The 15,332-nt window shown below is 36.3% G+C and overlaps 1 protein-coding gene across 1 annotated transcript; it reads left to right on the forward strand.

The window, feature by feature from the left end:
* Positions 1-9,022: 9,022 nt before the first annotated feature.
* On the forward strand, positions 9,023-14,092 carry LOC130982810 (eukaryotic translation initiation factor 2 subunit gamma-like). The gene is made up of 9 exons (XM_057906909.1): positions 9,023-9,259; positions 10,463-10,632; positions 10,786-10,847; positions 11,364-11,476; positions 11,562-11,664; positions 11,870-12,097; positions 12,194-12,412; positions 12,916-13,176; positions 13,486-14,092. Exons 2-9 carry the CDS (start codon positions 10,527-10,529, stop codon positions 13,795-13,797), a joined length of 1,404 nt encoding a protein of 467 aa, XP_057762892.1. The 5' UTR covers positions 9,023-9,259; positions 10,463-10,526; the 3' UTR covers positions 13,798-14,092.
* Positions 14,093-15,332: the final 1,240 nt, after the last annotated feature.

The following is a 15,332-nucleotide window of genomic DNA, read 5'->3' on the forward strand; positions in this document are numbered from 1 at the left end:
ACTCACAAAAATGTTTTGATGCACATCTTGCAATTCAATGCTAGCCAAATGGTTTAAAAACTTATTTTCAAAGGTACAAAAGCATAGAAATTGACTCCAACAAGTTTGAGATCAATCCTAAGTATTTTAAAGTGATTTTAAGCCATTCTTTAAGGTTTGCATCGATGCACACTCATCTTGCATCGATGCAAAGCATGCAACGACTTTTTGCATCGATGCAAAGATGTTTGCATCGATGCAACCTAGCTGAAAATTCAAATTTCAGCGTCGAAGACACATTTGCATCGATGCAAAGTGTTATGCATCGATGCAAATAATTCAAAAACATAAAAAAACGGCTAGTTTTGACATAAAGGCTCCATCCCATTAATTCCCTAACGTTTCTAAGGTTTGGGGAATCTATAAATGGATGGATTGAAGCCTTATTTCACATCTTTGAGCATTTGCAAACTATCTTATTCATATTCTTTCATTCTACACATTTTTAAGGTGTTATAATACACAATTTGAGAGAGCAATATCAATTGGTTCAATAGTGCTAAACTTGTTATCAAACACTCTTCTAGAGAGTACCCATTTCATCTCAACAATTCTTTGGGAATTGTTTTCTTGTACACCTTGTAAATTGGAGTGTGATCTCCAAGGTTGAGTCAAGAGTTATAAACACTATAGTCGGTGAGGATACCAAAGAGGTATACTAAATACTCAAGGCAAATCTTAGAGAAAGGTATCTCTAAGTGGAGTGGGTTAGTATACAAGTGGTGATCATATACCGTGGGGTGTTAGAAACTAAGGACTCGGATTGTAAAAGGTTTTGCGCGAGCACCTTGAAGCTTGGCAATAGTGGAACTTCTCAATTGCGATTGAGAAAGAAAGTGGACGTAGGACAAGGATTGTGCCGAACCACTCTAAATAGCGTTTGCATCTCTCCAAACTCATCTCTTCAATATTATCGTCTTTTACTTTTGAGCAAATAAATTGTGATCGAAAAGTAGCTTCGTAAGTACTTAAGGAGTGGCTTAAGTCCGATTGGTGAAAAGCTTGATCAATTTATTTGAGTTGGTGTCTATTGGAAAGTAAAAGCTCCTTATAAATGCTTAGCAATTGAGTTAAGCTCTTGGAAAAATACTAGTACAATAACACTTTTGTATATTGTCTTTAACTTTCGCAAAAAGATTCATTGTTGTTGCATTACTCAATTCACCCCCCCTCTTGAGTAATTGTGCATAGGTTCTACATAGGGTACCATGGAATGAATTGAACATTGAAATATGAATTGGTATGTTTAGATATTGTCAAAAAGCTTAGAGTTTTGGTACTGAGTTATGAGATTGGTGAAAATAGAGGTTTGGTAAACTTTGTGAAAATATGATTTTTGGCCAAATTTCAACGAGCTATAACTCAACTTCCAGACTCTCAAACATTTTCAAACTTATCTCATATGAAAATTGAGTTTGTGAAGTTTACACTGTTTGAATAACGGATGAAAAATGTTTTAAAATAAAAAAGTTATGCGCGTCGGAAGTTCAGAGTGCAAAACTAAAAATTCTGCAGCATTCAACATTTTTACTATTCTGCATAGCTTGCATACGCGACCACTGTACGCGTCGCAAACAACCTATTTGTAACACCCTACTACGCAGAGTTTTACGCTTAAGTCGTAGAACAGAGGTAGTGTGGTGTTACGGACCTCTAAATAGCAAAATAAATACATAATAGAGAAGGGCATAATATACTAGGAGCCTTGAAATGAAACGGGTAAGCAAAAATTGCAAATTAAAAAAAAACGCAACGCTCAATGGAATAGATTACTTGCGTGCTAAGAAACCTAATAGGAATATGGTAAGGATAAGTATAAGAATAAAGGAAAGCCAAGAAAACAGCATAACTAGCCCCTGACTCAGTCTGCGAAGCTAAGGCTGGCTGGAGGATATATATATACATATAAACATACATAAGTATCCCCAAAATACACCCAAATGCCAAAGTAAACTCCTATCTCTCCCTCAACCTCTAAGAGGAGCAGCATACATAAGTTACTTAGAGAGTAAGCTAAATACATATATACATATATACAAATAGAAAACCAAAATCCACCCAAGGACTACTTCGCTTCCCGGATCCAGACGCCTAACGAAGAGCCTCTCGACTTGCATCTGAAAAACAACAATACAATATGGAATGAGAACCGGAGGTTCTCAGCATGGTAAAGGTGCCACACGTATAATAAATAAGGTCCTGAGAATTCCATAGGCAATCCTAGAACTCCGTTATTCAGTTATCCAACTTAAGTACTAAACAAAAGCCATAAACAGGGGTAGGTATACTAAATCTATCTAACTTACTCAATTCTAATCCTAACTTAATACCAAACTGTTCTCCATTTCCTATCATCCTTCCATCATCCATAATACAACAGAAACAAGCAACCAAACAAGTTCACGCACAAGTTATGAGCAGATAGTACAAATAGCAAGTATAATAGGTAACAGGTGATATATATCAATTTAGGCAAACCCAGGAAATACATAGCAATCAAAACAAACAAATGCATATGATGCATGCCTGTCCTATGGCTGATGGGTCCCATCTGTCGGTTATCCAACCAACCCGACAAATCCGAAAACCTTAGACTGTCCCTCGTCGCGCTTCCCCAAGAGTCTATGCATAGAGTTCACATTCATTCATCATATAATCACTCAATGGGGGCTATCCGTACCCGGAAATTTATACGTGCCCAGTCACCCTTACGACGTAGGGTCAACAGAGTATCGAAATTCAACCTGGAACACGTGGTGGCAAGCCACGGTTCTTACCCAGGGAAACTCGTATCTCAGATATCATCATTAATATTTCATAATCATTCATTACTTACTCATCATGTCATTGCACCTTTATACATAACTCATCATAACTCGAAGCAAGTGGGACGGAACCACAATTCTTGTGTCTACCCAGGGAGCCTCTATACTAACCAACCTGGAGTAAGTGGGGCGATACCACAACTCTTGCGTTTACCCAGGAGGTACGTTCTCATATGCCCAGGAGGAACAAAGGAGGGGATCCTAACCTCCCACCATCTCGTTGGGGGTGATTTTACAATACCAGGAGGAACAGAGAAGGGGATCCTCACCATCCACCATCTCCTGGGGTTGCACTTTTAAGAAAGAGTGCTCAGGTGCGTTATTTATTTCTTTCATTAGCCAGATTTATGACATTTACATATATATTTGTACCACCTGCCTTCTCACACCTAAAACACCATCTTTTCGACTTTACTTCACCTCTAAATTACCTTATTTTCCTGGTTTCAACTAGCTACTGGACTTAACACTATACCTTAAGTCTAAAAGGAAGAAAATAGAGGTTTAGGAGTGAAAATTTGGTTTAAAAACAGTCAAACCCAGTTTTGTAGTAGGCGGCATCCACGCGTACGCGTAGGCCATGTGCACGCATGGAGCGTACATCAAGTCATGCGTACGCGTGAGTCATGCGTATGCGTGAATATACACACACGCGTACGCATGCCCCTCGTATATGCGTCGCCAAAATTCCACGCCACGCGTACGCGTGAGTCACGCGTATGCGTGGGTGGGCGTTTTTCAAAAAAAAAGGGCAGAATGCCTGGAAAGCTGCTATAAACTAGTTTTCAACACCTGTATCACATTTTTATATACCAAATTTCCGTCGTCCATAACTTTCTCTACAAAATTTCGTTTTTCTCAAACTTTATATCAATCTCAAGCTTATTAAACACACTTTAATTTAGAACAAACCTCATTTGTATTCAAAATTTAAAGGGCATGTTATGGACTGTCAAAGTTCATTAAAAATAACTTTTTACCAATTTTTGCCAAACCTTATTTTCTTACCAAAACTACATTCCTTACCAATATAACCTGCACATTTAGCACACAACAAACTCCATCTCATTGAGACTATCTTCCAACACTTAAATATCCACATCAATTCATAAAACTCATATATTATTCAACAATCCATCCTTTTCAACCATAATCTTCTATTTCAAAAATTCATTAACCCATTCCCTTCATTCATACATAACCAATCATAAATCAACGTCAACCATTTAAACAAGCCATAACCATCAATTCCATTAACATATACCAACCATTCATGCTCATAAATTCCAACATAAGCTCAGTTTCAATAACACATATTCAATAACTTCAACTACTCATGCTCATAAATCCTAATTCAAACTCAATCATAAATCTATCCAATGTCATCATGAAGTTAATCATTTAGTGCATCCAATCTTTTCAACTTAACCTATGGTTCTCTAGCCTAAGTTTTCACAACACCTTAAATATTAAATGTGCAAAACCTAAACCATACATTGGCCGATTTCCACGTATAACCCGGGGCAACCCGACAATGCAAGCTCACAAGTTCCACTTCCAAAAATCCAGCCACCAAAGTTATTCCCAAAAGCTCCAATTCACCAATTCAAACTTCAATCTAACATAATTTCAATCTAATTTACACAATTCACTAAATTAGCACTCGGTACACAAAATTGGATAATCCACAAGGATTTAGAGTCTTCTTACCTTACCCATTGATGATTGGAGTATAATTCAACAACTATCCAATGTTAGATTGCACCTAAACCACCAAAATCATCAAAATCACTCAAAACTCAAACCAATTTCGCACATAAAGGGGAAACAGAACACTGGGCACGAATTAGAGAGAGACATACCTTTTTGTTTGAATAGAATTGAAGAGGACTCCAATACGAATGCGTGATCGTAAATGGCTCGTCAATCGGAACTCCAGATCAAAAGTTATCTTGGTTTGAAGTTCAACCTAGGTTTATGTTTTGTGAGAGAGCTTCTTCCCCCTTCATTATGAGTTCCAGCGTGAAAATGAAGGCCAAGAAGGGAATGGGTGCTGTTTTATTCAATTGGGCTGAGTTGGGTTAGGCCTTGGGCCCAATATAGGCCCGGTCCACCCAATTCGGCCTGTTCGGTCTAATTTTGGGCCAAATTTTTTGAAATTTATATCAAAATTCTCGTTTCGAAAAGCTCTATCCTATTTTGATATTAGTTTTGTGTTTTTAATTTTTCTAATTAAAATTCAATTTATTAACTAATTATTTACCAATCTTAGCGGGGTTTACACTATTCGAGTTGGACATCTCGCGTACGCGAGCAAGGAGCTTGTGTACACGAGGAAGGAAAAATGTACGCCCACGCGAACATCTCAGTAACGCACTCCCACGCGTACGCATGGCCCCTGTTTTAGCAAACCTAAGTTTTTATGTTTTAAAGCTAAATTTTGAACCTCTAAATGTCTATTTTCACTCTTTTAGCCCCTAAATCTCAGTTGTATGTTAAATGGTGAGTAGAAGGTAGGAAGAAGTAGTAACTTAAAGATGAAAAAAGTTCGAGAGGTAGTGAATTACGAATAAGAAGTGTGTAAATGTGATTGTGGCCCCGGGTAGTAGGCAGTGGCGATGTCCACTTGCTCCGGGTATGAGCTATGAAAGAAGAGTATGAAGAAATGAATTTAATTATGGAGTAATAAATGAATGTATGTTTGTGATACCTGGGTAGTAGCAAGGATGGTGGTTCATCCCACTAGTTCCAGGTTAATGTTTGAGATTTGATAACGATGATGCCTTATTTAAACTGAATGAATGTATGTTTGAGACCCTGGGTAGTAGCAATGATGGTGGTTCGTCCCGCTTGCTCCAAGTCAGAGATTGTGATGCTTGGGAAGTAGCAAGGGTTGTAGTTTATCCCACTTGTTACAGGTTGAGCTTTTAAACACTCACCTGGGTAGTAGCCATAGTAATGGTTATTCCACTGGCTCTAGATTAAGCGGGTAGTAGCAAGGGGGTTGTAGCTCAAACCCACTTTCTCTGCAATAGGTGTTTCAGTCCATGGTTAGTTACCAGGACGTGTCGGGTTGGCTACATAACCAACAGATGATATCATCATGCCATAGGACAGGCATGCATCATATGCATTTATGTGTTTTGATTGCTTGTGCATTAATTGGGATTGCCTAAATGATTTTAATATGCTAATTGTTATAGTTACTATCTGTATTACTTGTATTCTATCTATGTTTGTCATTGTCTGTTTGTTTGTCTATGTAAATTCACCGGAGTTGGAGGTTGGAGGGCAGATAGAGGATTGAGGGTTTTGATTAGATATTGATCAAGTTTAGAACCTTAGAGACCTACCCTCGTTTATGGTTTCAACTTTAGTTCCTTAAGATTTATAATCTGAGTGTCGGCATTCTAGGATTGCCTCTAGCTTTTCCGAGACCTTATTTATTATATATGTGGGCACTTTAACCATACTGAGAACCTTGATTCTCATCCCATACAATATTTTTGTTTTTCAAATGTAGATTGAGAAGCACCACTCTGTATTCTGGAAGCTCGGATGAAGCGAAGAACTCTTGGGGCTCAGGGACGTATTTTGTTTATATTTATATATGTATGTAGATTCTCCACCTTGTATTTTTGTATTTTGTCCTTCCTAGAGGTTGACTTAGAGAAATAGGTATTTTGTCATATATTTAGGGTTACTCTTTTGGGTTATATATATGTATATGTATATATTTGCTTTTGCCAGTTCTAGCTTCGCGAGCCGAGTCAGAAGCCTTGCTATATGCATCCTTGATCCTATACTCTTGTTGTATATACATATATCTTACGTTTTTTCGTACGCAAGTTTTCCGTTTACGTAAGCGTTGTGCCCCTTTGTTTTAAACTTTTCTTCAAAGGCTCCTACCTACAAACCTTTTTCAAACTATATTATATATATAAGTATTTTATGTTTAGAGGTTGTAATACCTCACCACCCCTGTCTTATGACTTAAGCATAAGATTCTGTGTGGTATGGTGTTACAACAATCCTTGCTACTGCCCAAGATCTCAAAATACATTTATTCAGTCTAAATCAATCATCATTATTATCAAATCTGAAACACTAACTTGGAGCAAGCGGGACGAACCACAATATCCTTGCTAATGCTCAGGTATCACAACCATACATTCATTCGAAATTCCATAATTAAACTCATTTTTCATAATTCTTCTTCTCCGTCTCATACCCTGAGCAAGTGAACATTGCCACTGCCTACTACCCGGGGTCACAATCACATTTACTTACAAACCAGCATTTTCGTTAAACTTTTCAACTTACATCATCCCTTCACAATCTTTCTTCACTCGCAAGTTATTACCCTCTTAATGTTCAACTCCCTCAATATAATTAAACTTAACTTTAGGGCACTGGAGAGTAAAAATAGATGTTTAGAAGATCAAAATTAGGTTTTAAAACATAAAATTTACTTTGCTGAAAATAGGATCTCGCGTACGCGTCGGTCCCGCGTACGCGTGGGTGCGTTTGTGCGTTTTTTCCCTACTCACATACGCACGCCACCTCTCGCGTACGCGGGATAGCCAACCCAAAACGAACTTCGATGCTACGTGGGAGGCTTGTGTACACGAGTTAGGCAGAGTTGGCAAAAATCTTGAATACTGCAAAATTTTAGCTTTACACAGTAAACTTCCGATGTGCATAACTATCTCGTTTCAAAATATTTTTCTCCCGTTCTTTGAACGACATAAACCTCACGGACCCAATTTTCATATAAAATAAATTCGAGGAAAATTGAGGTTTTGGAAGCCAAGTTATAGCTCGCCGAAGTTCGGCCAAAAATCAACTTTTCACAAAATTCTCAAAGATTTCTAAACCTCAATTTTCACAACAATTCCATTTCAACCCTTTTTAAAACTTACCCAACCATATCAAACCAATTCCAAGCACTCCTCGACACATCAATTTTACTCCATATGACACCAATTTTACATATATAATACTCCCACACAATAATTCATTTCCAACAACAACATAATCTATATCAACAACTCACACACACACTCAACTATTCCACATTTAATCTGACACAATATACATCATCACTATCATATCCAACCATTCAAGTTCAATATACATCATCATTATCATTATCATTATCATATTCATCATCAATTATCTCTACTAAACACAATACCAACACCACAACCAATGTAGTACCAACAACAACCTCAAACTCACTAATCATTGTGCAAATCAATCCATCACAATTATCAACAACAACAATATTTCAATTCTATCTTATAGTTAAGTAGCCTAAGTTTTTACGACACATTATATTTTAGTTACGAGAAACCGAAACCATACCTTGATCGATTTTCGTAAGGCTCGTAACACCACAATTAGCACCATTCCGCACAAACCCACAGCCCCCAGAATCTCTCCAACTGAATTCCAAAATCTTATAAAGGAAAAAATGCGCTCAACATGCAACTAATTTGTATTTACATATTTACTTCTAATCTTTTGTAGGTGAGAGTTATGTGGAAAAATTACTTTTCTGCTTATTAACAAGACACTTGTCAACCATTTAAATAAAATATTTATTGATCAATTAGTTTATACATTTGTCATGCGTTGGACCTGCTACTACTCTCTTATTATATTGTATATTAATAAATAGATAGATATACAATTGTATTATAATAGTAAGAGATAGAGCTAAATAAAATATTAAAAAAAGACAAAAAATATTTATATAATAAAATAAGACTAAAATAAATTTTAAAAAGACTAAATTAAAATTTATGTATAATTTATATGTCAAAAATTAAAATTATTTGTCATTGTGCTGCCCTGTGCTGCTTTGCATAACACCAATCGTCTTCTAATATTAAAATAAAAATGTATTATAATGGTACATAATACCAAACGTCTTCTAATATCAAAATTAAAATAAATTAGTCGAAGGAGACTTTTTTTATTTTAAAAAGAAAGATTTTAATTTTAATAATATTAAAAGAGTATTTTATAATATATTTTAATTATAAAAATAATAATATATAATAAATATAATAGTTAATAGAATTTTATAAAATTAATAATATATAATAGATAATAGATTTTTAGAGGTATCGTGTATTCGTGTTTTAGAAAAAAATCATTTCCCAATTTTCATCGCCCCCTAGGGTTAGTTAATTCTCGTAAGTTGTCACCTTCTACCAAAGCCATAAGCCGCTATACACCCCTCACTGCACTCCTTAGTCCTTAGCTTCAATCTTCCCTCCTCACTCACTACCGACTCCGCCGCATACTTCGTTGTCGGGTTGCTGTTATCCGTCGTATTCACCGGCGGAGCAACCACTGAATCCATCCTGCGCTTTAGCTCCTTCCAGGTATTATATATATATATTTCTTTCTCTCTCTCTCTCTCTCTCTCTCTCTCTCTGTGTTGAGGGGTATCGGTGTGCCCTCACTTGTGCTTTTGGTTATGTAATTCGGTGTTTGAGTTATTGGTTTAGTGGGAGTGTTTGATTTGATTACTTTTGAACTTGCGGCTTTTTGGAGCAGCTGCAATAAACCTTGATCGTTCGGGATTTGGATGTATGGATTGTTAAGAATCTTGAAGAGCTTAATTTGTTCTTTGGACAATTTACTTATGATTTCTTCTTTTCCCATGTATATAGTTTTTTTGGAGAGGATCATGACACATTCGAATCTTCTTGTAATAATTAGCAATTGCCATTTCTTTCTTATTCTATTTTATTTTATTTTATATTATTTTAATCCTCTCTTTTTCTTTTTCTTTTTCTTTTTTTAAACTCCGCTTAGAGTGGTGTTATCGTGCTGAAGAGATAAGTAAGAAAATGTTGCTACTTAATTGGTACCCAAAAGTTATCAATAAGGAACTAGATAAGGGATAGTGGTGGAGAGTTAATATGTGTTGTTTCTTGTAAGAATAGGATCAATGTTACCAGTTGCTAAGTAATTTGGCCAAAAGATTCTTACCTAACATTTTAATGTATTATACTATTATATCTTTCTTCTATTATGTGTGCATTGGTAGCACTTATTAAAGCCACACCTCATGCTTGGCAGTTCGCATGATGGTTTCTCCAAAATATAAAATCAATTATTGGCTTTTATTTTTTCTTCCCCCCCCCCCCCCCCCCCCAAACAATTGTGCTGAGTTTTGGAATTGTTGTTGGAAACTGTAATTATGATTGGAGATAGTACATTGATAATCCTTGAGTTTGAAAAGATTTTATTAGCAGCTTTTGTGGATATCTGGTAGTCGATTCAACATCACCACCACTCTCAATTTAAACCTTTCTGCTATCGATGTCCCCATTGATTAATTAGTTGTAGAGTTATCCAAGTACCTAGCCATTTGTGAAAGGTTATGTGTACAGCTTACAACAAGTTATTTTTCGAAATTGTAGGTTTTTTTTTCTCCATTTTCAGAGAAATAATTAATCTGCATTTAGCATTAATTGATGGGCTCCATAGATGATTTGTGTGTCATATACTCATGTATGGTATTGAACAGAAAATTGTGTATATTCTAAGGCAGATTTCTTGTTCTGTGATGCATGTAGATATTTCAGCATCAAGTATTGTCAAATTCTTCATTTAACTGAAGTTTCCATCGAAAAAGCCAAGATGTCGAGGAAGGGTTTGATGGAACAGGACCTGAGTAAGTTGGACGTGACAAAATTGCATCCACTTTCTCCGGAAGTCATATCTCGGCAGGCTACAATTAATATTGGTAACAGTTTTTCTCAAATCTTTGGTTCCAGTAATGTGAAATCCACTACAGTCTACAGCCATATTGGAATTTAGAATATTTTATCATTAAATAAAAAATTATGTGCTTCTTTCATATTGATGCTGTTAATGCTGATGGATTGTCTGCTGACAGGCACCATAGGGCATGTGGCACATGGCAAATCAACTGTTGTGAAAGCAATATCAGGTGTTCAGGTATTCCTTGGCTTTTAATATTTTTCTCTTGATTTGTCTTTTTTTTTTTTTGGGGGGGGGGGGGGGGGGGGAGGGGAGGGCATCTGTAAAGAAGGTAACTCATTGTCATAATCTCATGATTTGTAAGGATTTTTGCTTAGAACAGATGTTTTGCACGATTTACATCGGCATGTATTTATATGCTTGTGAAATATGTTTGTAAAGAACTATGAAGTTGGCTTCCCCTAACCCATAATCATTGGATTTTGATTTGTCATATATGATAAATTATCCAGTTATATTTACTCACTTGAGCCAAGTTTTTCTGGATGCCCTTCTGAACAGCTTTCAATTCTTAGAGCTATTTAGTAACTGGTTTGACGACTTATATTTCATTTAAATTTTTAAAAATACCTTTTTTAATCTATTTTTTTTTTGGTTACATTTTCAGTTTTAGTTTGTCAATGATTTTATAGGCTTCCCTTGAGCCTTGGATATTTGAAGTGTTAACTGCTGTGGTTTCCTATGAATGTCTAGACCGTGCGTTTTAAAAATGAGTTGGAGAGAAACATCACAATCAAGCTTGGCTATGCAAATGCAAAGATATATAAGTGTGAAGATGATAGGTGTCCAAGGCCTATGTGCTACAAGTAGGTAGTTATTTTGCAGTTGTTCTTATATTATCATTTATCAAGGTCTTTTGGGACTAGTGGCATGATCTGTTTTCTTTTAAAGGGCTTATGGAAGTGGAAAGGAAGATAGTCCAATGTGTGATGTGCCAGGGTTTGAAAACTCCAAGATGAAGTTGCTGAGACATGTTTCTTTTGTGGATTGCCCAGTAAAGTTCTAAACTTTAATTTGCTATTCAGTGCTGTTTCTGCAATAATTTTGTTTTTTTTTTTTTGCCCCTTCCTAATATTACGACGCGGTCTGGAATTTCGATATTCATGTTGGTTGGGGTATCTTTTTTCAAGGCGCGTTGTATTGCCAGCTAACGGTCAATCATCATGATGAGTTCAATATTATTTCACCAATTTCTGTAGGGACATGATATTCTTATGGCCACAATGCTTAATGGAGCTGCAATCATGGATGGAGCTTTACTACTCATAGCTGCCAATGAGAGTTGCCCGCAACCACAAACCTCTGAACATTTAGCTGCTGTGGAAATTATGCGTCTACAGCACATAATAATTCTTCAGAACAAGGTTGATCTGATTCAAGAGAATGTGGCAATGAATCAGCATGATACAATTAAAAAGTTCATTGAAGTAAGTTTTCTATGAAAAGGTTTATGCTATACAAGTTATTCTCTCTTAAATGACTAATGTACTCCCGTCTTTTGGTGGTTTACTGGCTTGATATAGGGAACTGTAGCTGATAGTGCACCAGTGGTACCTATTTCAGCACAACTGAAGTATAATATTGATGTTGTGTGTGAGTATATTGTGAAAAAGATCCCAATCCCAGAAAGAAATTTTACTTCTCCACCCAATATGATTGTTATTCGGTCATTTGACGTTAATAAACCTGGGTTCGAGGTTGACGAAATAAAAGGAGGTGTAGCTGGTGGAAGTATCCTGAGGGTAAGTCTTGGTAAATATTCCAATACTGTACAAGAATGCTGCTTATACTGTATGAATCACAGACACGAGACATGACATGACACGAGACACGCGGTGTCTTTTTTAGATAAATTGTAGTAATATCTTAATATTTATTGATATCAAAGTACAAACTAATTGTTAAAAAATGTTTCTAATGTCTTTTTCTAAATTATATAAAGCATTAAAGTTAATTTTTTAATAAACAATAATCTATACTATTTCTAAATGCATTTCAAGAATATAGGTCAAGAATAAAGTTGGACATGCCAACGTATGATGATATTTGGGTGTCCATGCGTGTCCGGCAAAACATTTTTTGTTTTTTATTAAGACAGTTGGACATGAAAGACACGGGCCAAACAAATCTTGGATTAGTGTTGTGTTTGAAATATGTTGACACGTGGACACGGAAGCTAAATTGTCCATGCCCATAGCATACCATGACAATCTTGCTGAACATGTCTGAAAATTTATTCCTGCAGGGCGTTTTGAGGGTCAACCAATTCATTGAAGTTCGACCTGGGATAGTTGTGAAAGATGAGAGTGGAAATATCAGATGCACACCCATATACTCTAGAATAGTTTCATTATTTGCCGAGCAAAATGAGCTTCAATTTGCTGTGCCAGGAGGTTTAATTGGTGTTGGAACAACAATGGATCCCACTTTGACCCGTGCTGACAGGTTGGTCGGGCAAGTTCTAGGAGAGGTTGGATCACTGCCGGAGGTCTTTGTTGAACTTGAGGTAGGTGACTGTATCTACTAACTATTTTTCAGTTTATGCATGCGCTCCGTGAAATTTAGGTTGTCGAATCAGCTTGAGCTTATCTTTGTATTTTCTCTTTCCTCTTGCTTTGCATTAGGTGTTGTCAAGATGTGAACTGCTCTAAAGTCTAAACATTTAAAACTAACTCGATTTTATGTATTTCTACCTTACTTGCATTAAAGGTTGATGTCATGACTCTTGAAGGATCACAATGAGTCAATCAGTTCTCTAGCTGTGCCAGAAAGTACTTGTTTATGATGGAATTTCTTTTGCTCTATGGTTTTGCAGGTAAATTTCTTCTTGCTTCGACGGCTTCTTGGTGTTCGAACCAAGGGCTCAGAGAGACAGGGAAAGGTATCTAAGCTGGCTAAAGCAGAGATGCTAATGTTGAACATAGGATCAATGTCGACGGGTGCGAGAGTTGTTGCCGTGAAGAATGATCTGGCGAAGTTGCAACTTACCTCCCCTGTGTGCACTAACAAGGGTGAGAAGATCGCACTTAGCCGACGTGTTGAGAAGCATTGGCGTCTAATCGGGTGGGGTCAAATCCAAGCCGGAATCACTCTTGACGTCCCTGCCGCCCCAACCGAGTTGAAGTGAGACATGTGTACAAGAGACAGGTTACTAGACACACCTTGTTATAAAAACTTGAGAGGAATTTAGATATGTGCGAAGGAATACACTTGTTAGGAACCATTTTTTTTGGAGGTGGAAAAGCATTGGATTGTCAATTTTTGTTTCTTTCTGCAGTTTTTTTTTGTTCTCTCTTGTCTTGTACCTATTATTGAAGTTGTATCTCATTTTCTGGTTGAGTCCAAGACTATTGGATAATGGACAGAGAAACATGAAATAGTTCCGTGATTAATTATTTATATTAATTAGAATGATTTGATCATTTTTAATATATGATACACTTAGGATCAGACGTTGGTGGTTGGCTTGAAAGCTAATAATGATGTACCTCGAGCACTTTATTTTCTAAACGATAGCTATCTTCTTATCTAGGAGACAATTCTTTTTGGACATGCAATGATAGAATAACTAAGGCAGTCAACTCCGTTTCGAGATTTGATAAGAGTATGAATTTAAGACGTTTAGTTTAGCGTGCATGAATTGCTATTGAACTTGAAAAAGTGGAAGATAAACGTTCTATATAGATAGGTGTTTATAGGATGTGTAATTATTTATATGATACAATGTTAATTATCCTTTGAAAAGTAAAACACATTTGATCAAAAAAGTTAAAATGATCAAATCAGATCTGAGGTAGCTAAGCTTTGTTTGTTTGATGGGACACAAACACTAATACATCGATACGGTACTGTTTGTTTGTTGAGACACGAATTTAAGGACATAATAACACATAAATATATATAAAATACATGTATTTGGTGTCCTTCAAAAAAGATGAGACACTGAGACGCATTGAATAAGACACAAATATTTACTCTTTTATTTTTAGTAATTTTTTAAAATGTCATTCTTATCTCTAACCTTAATCCATCTTTCTTCTTCTTTTTCATTTTTTATTCAAATTCTACCCTCCTCCTTTTCTCTCCTCCTTTTTTCTTCTTCTCTTTGCTGTTGTCTTTTTTTTCTGCCACTGCTACCAGCCTACCACCACTGTCGCCGCACCCTCCTCTCTTCGTCTTCCTCTTTTCACTCTTCTCTCTACGTCTACTCCACCTTCTTTCTCCCCTCCTCACTCATTTCTCCGCCTCTGCTCTACCTTTGTTCTCCCATTCTCACTCCTTTCTCTGCCTCTTCTTCGTTATCGTCCTTCCTTTCTCATTTTTCTCTCCGCCATCTAGTCCACCTTCGTCCTCCCCTTCTCGCTCCTCTCTCCGCGTGATTTAAAAGAGGAGATTGTTACAACGTGAAAAAAGAATTTTTCTTGTAATAAAATTATTTTCCAAATTTAAAATTTTTTTCTGAAAAAATAGTTGAATTGATTATTTGGTTGAATTGATGTTGAAGGGTGGTGATGGTAAAAACTGAAAAGTAATGGTGGTTGTAGTGGTAGTGATAAAGCATTGGTGGTAATATAGGAATAAAATTGATATTTAGTTTATACTGGTATGTCTTGTTCAATATTACTAAACACAATACAAAATTTGTGTATCTTTGTGTATATG

Source organism: Arachis stenosperma, chromosome 5 (assembly GCF_014773155.1).
Source record: "Arachis stenosperma cultivar V10309 chromosome 5, arast.V10309.gnm1.PFL2, whole genome shotgun sequence".
NCBI classification, from domain to species: domain Eukaryota; kingdom Viridiplantae; phylum Streptophyta; class Magnoliopsida; order Fabales; family Fabaceae; genus Arachis; species Arachis stenosperma.

Excerpts from the sequence above, each read along its gene's own strand:
- LOC130982810 (XM_057906909.1), top strand. The coding sequence starts at position 10,527 with ATGTCGAGGAAGGGTTTGATGGAACAGGACCTGAGTAAGTTGGACGTG. Across the intron at positions 11,665-11,869 it reads TTTCTTTTGTGGATTGCCCA|GGACATGATATTCTTATGGC; the intron begins GTAAAGTTCTAA and ends CAATTTCTGTAG. Across the intron at positions 12,413-12,915 it reads CTGGTGGAAGTATCCTGAGG|GGCGTTTTGAGGGTCAACCA; the intron begins GTAAGTCTTGGT and ends TTATTCCTGCAG.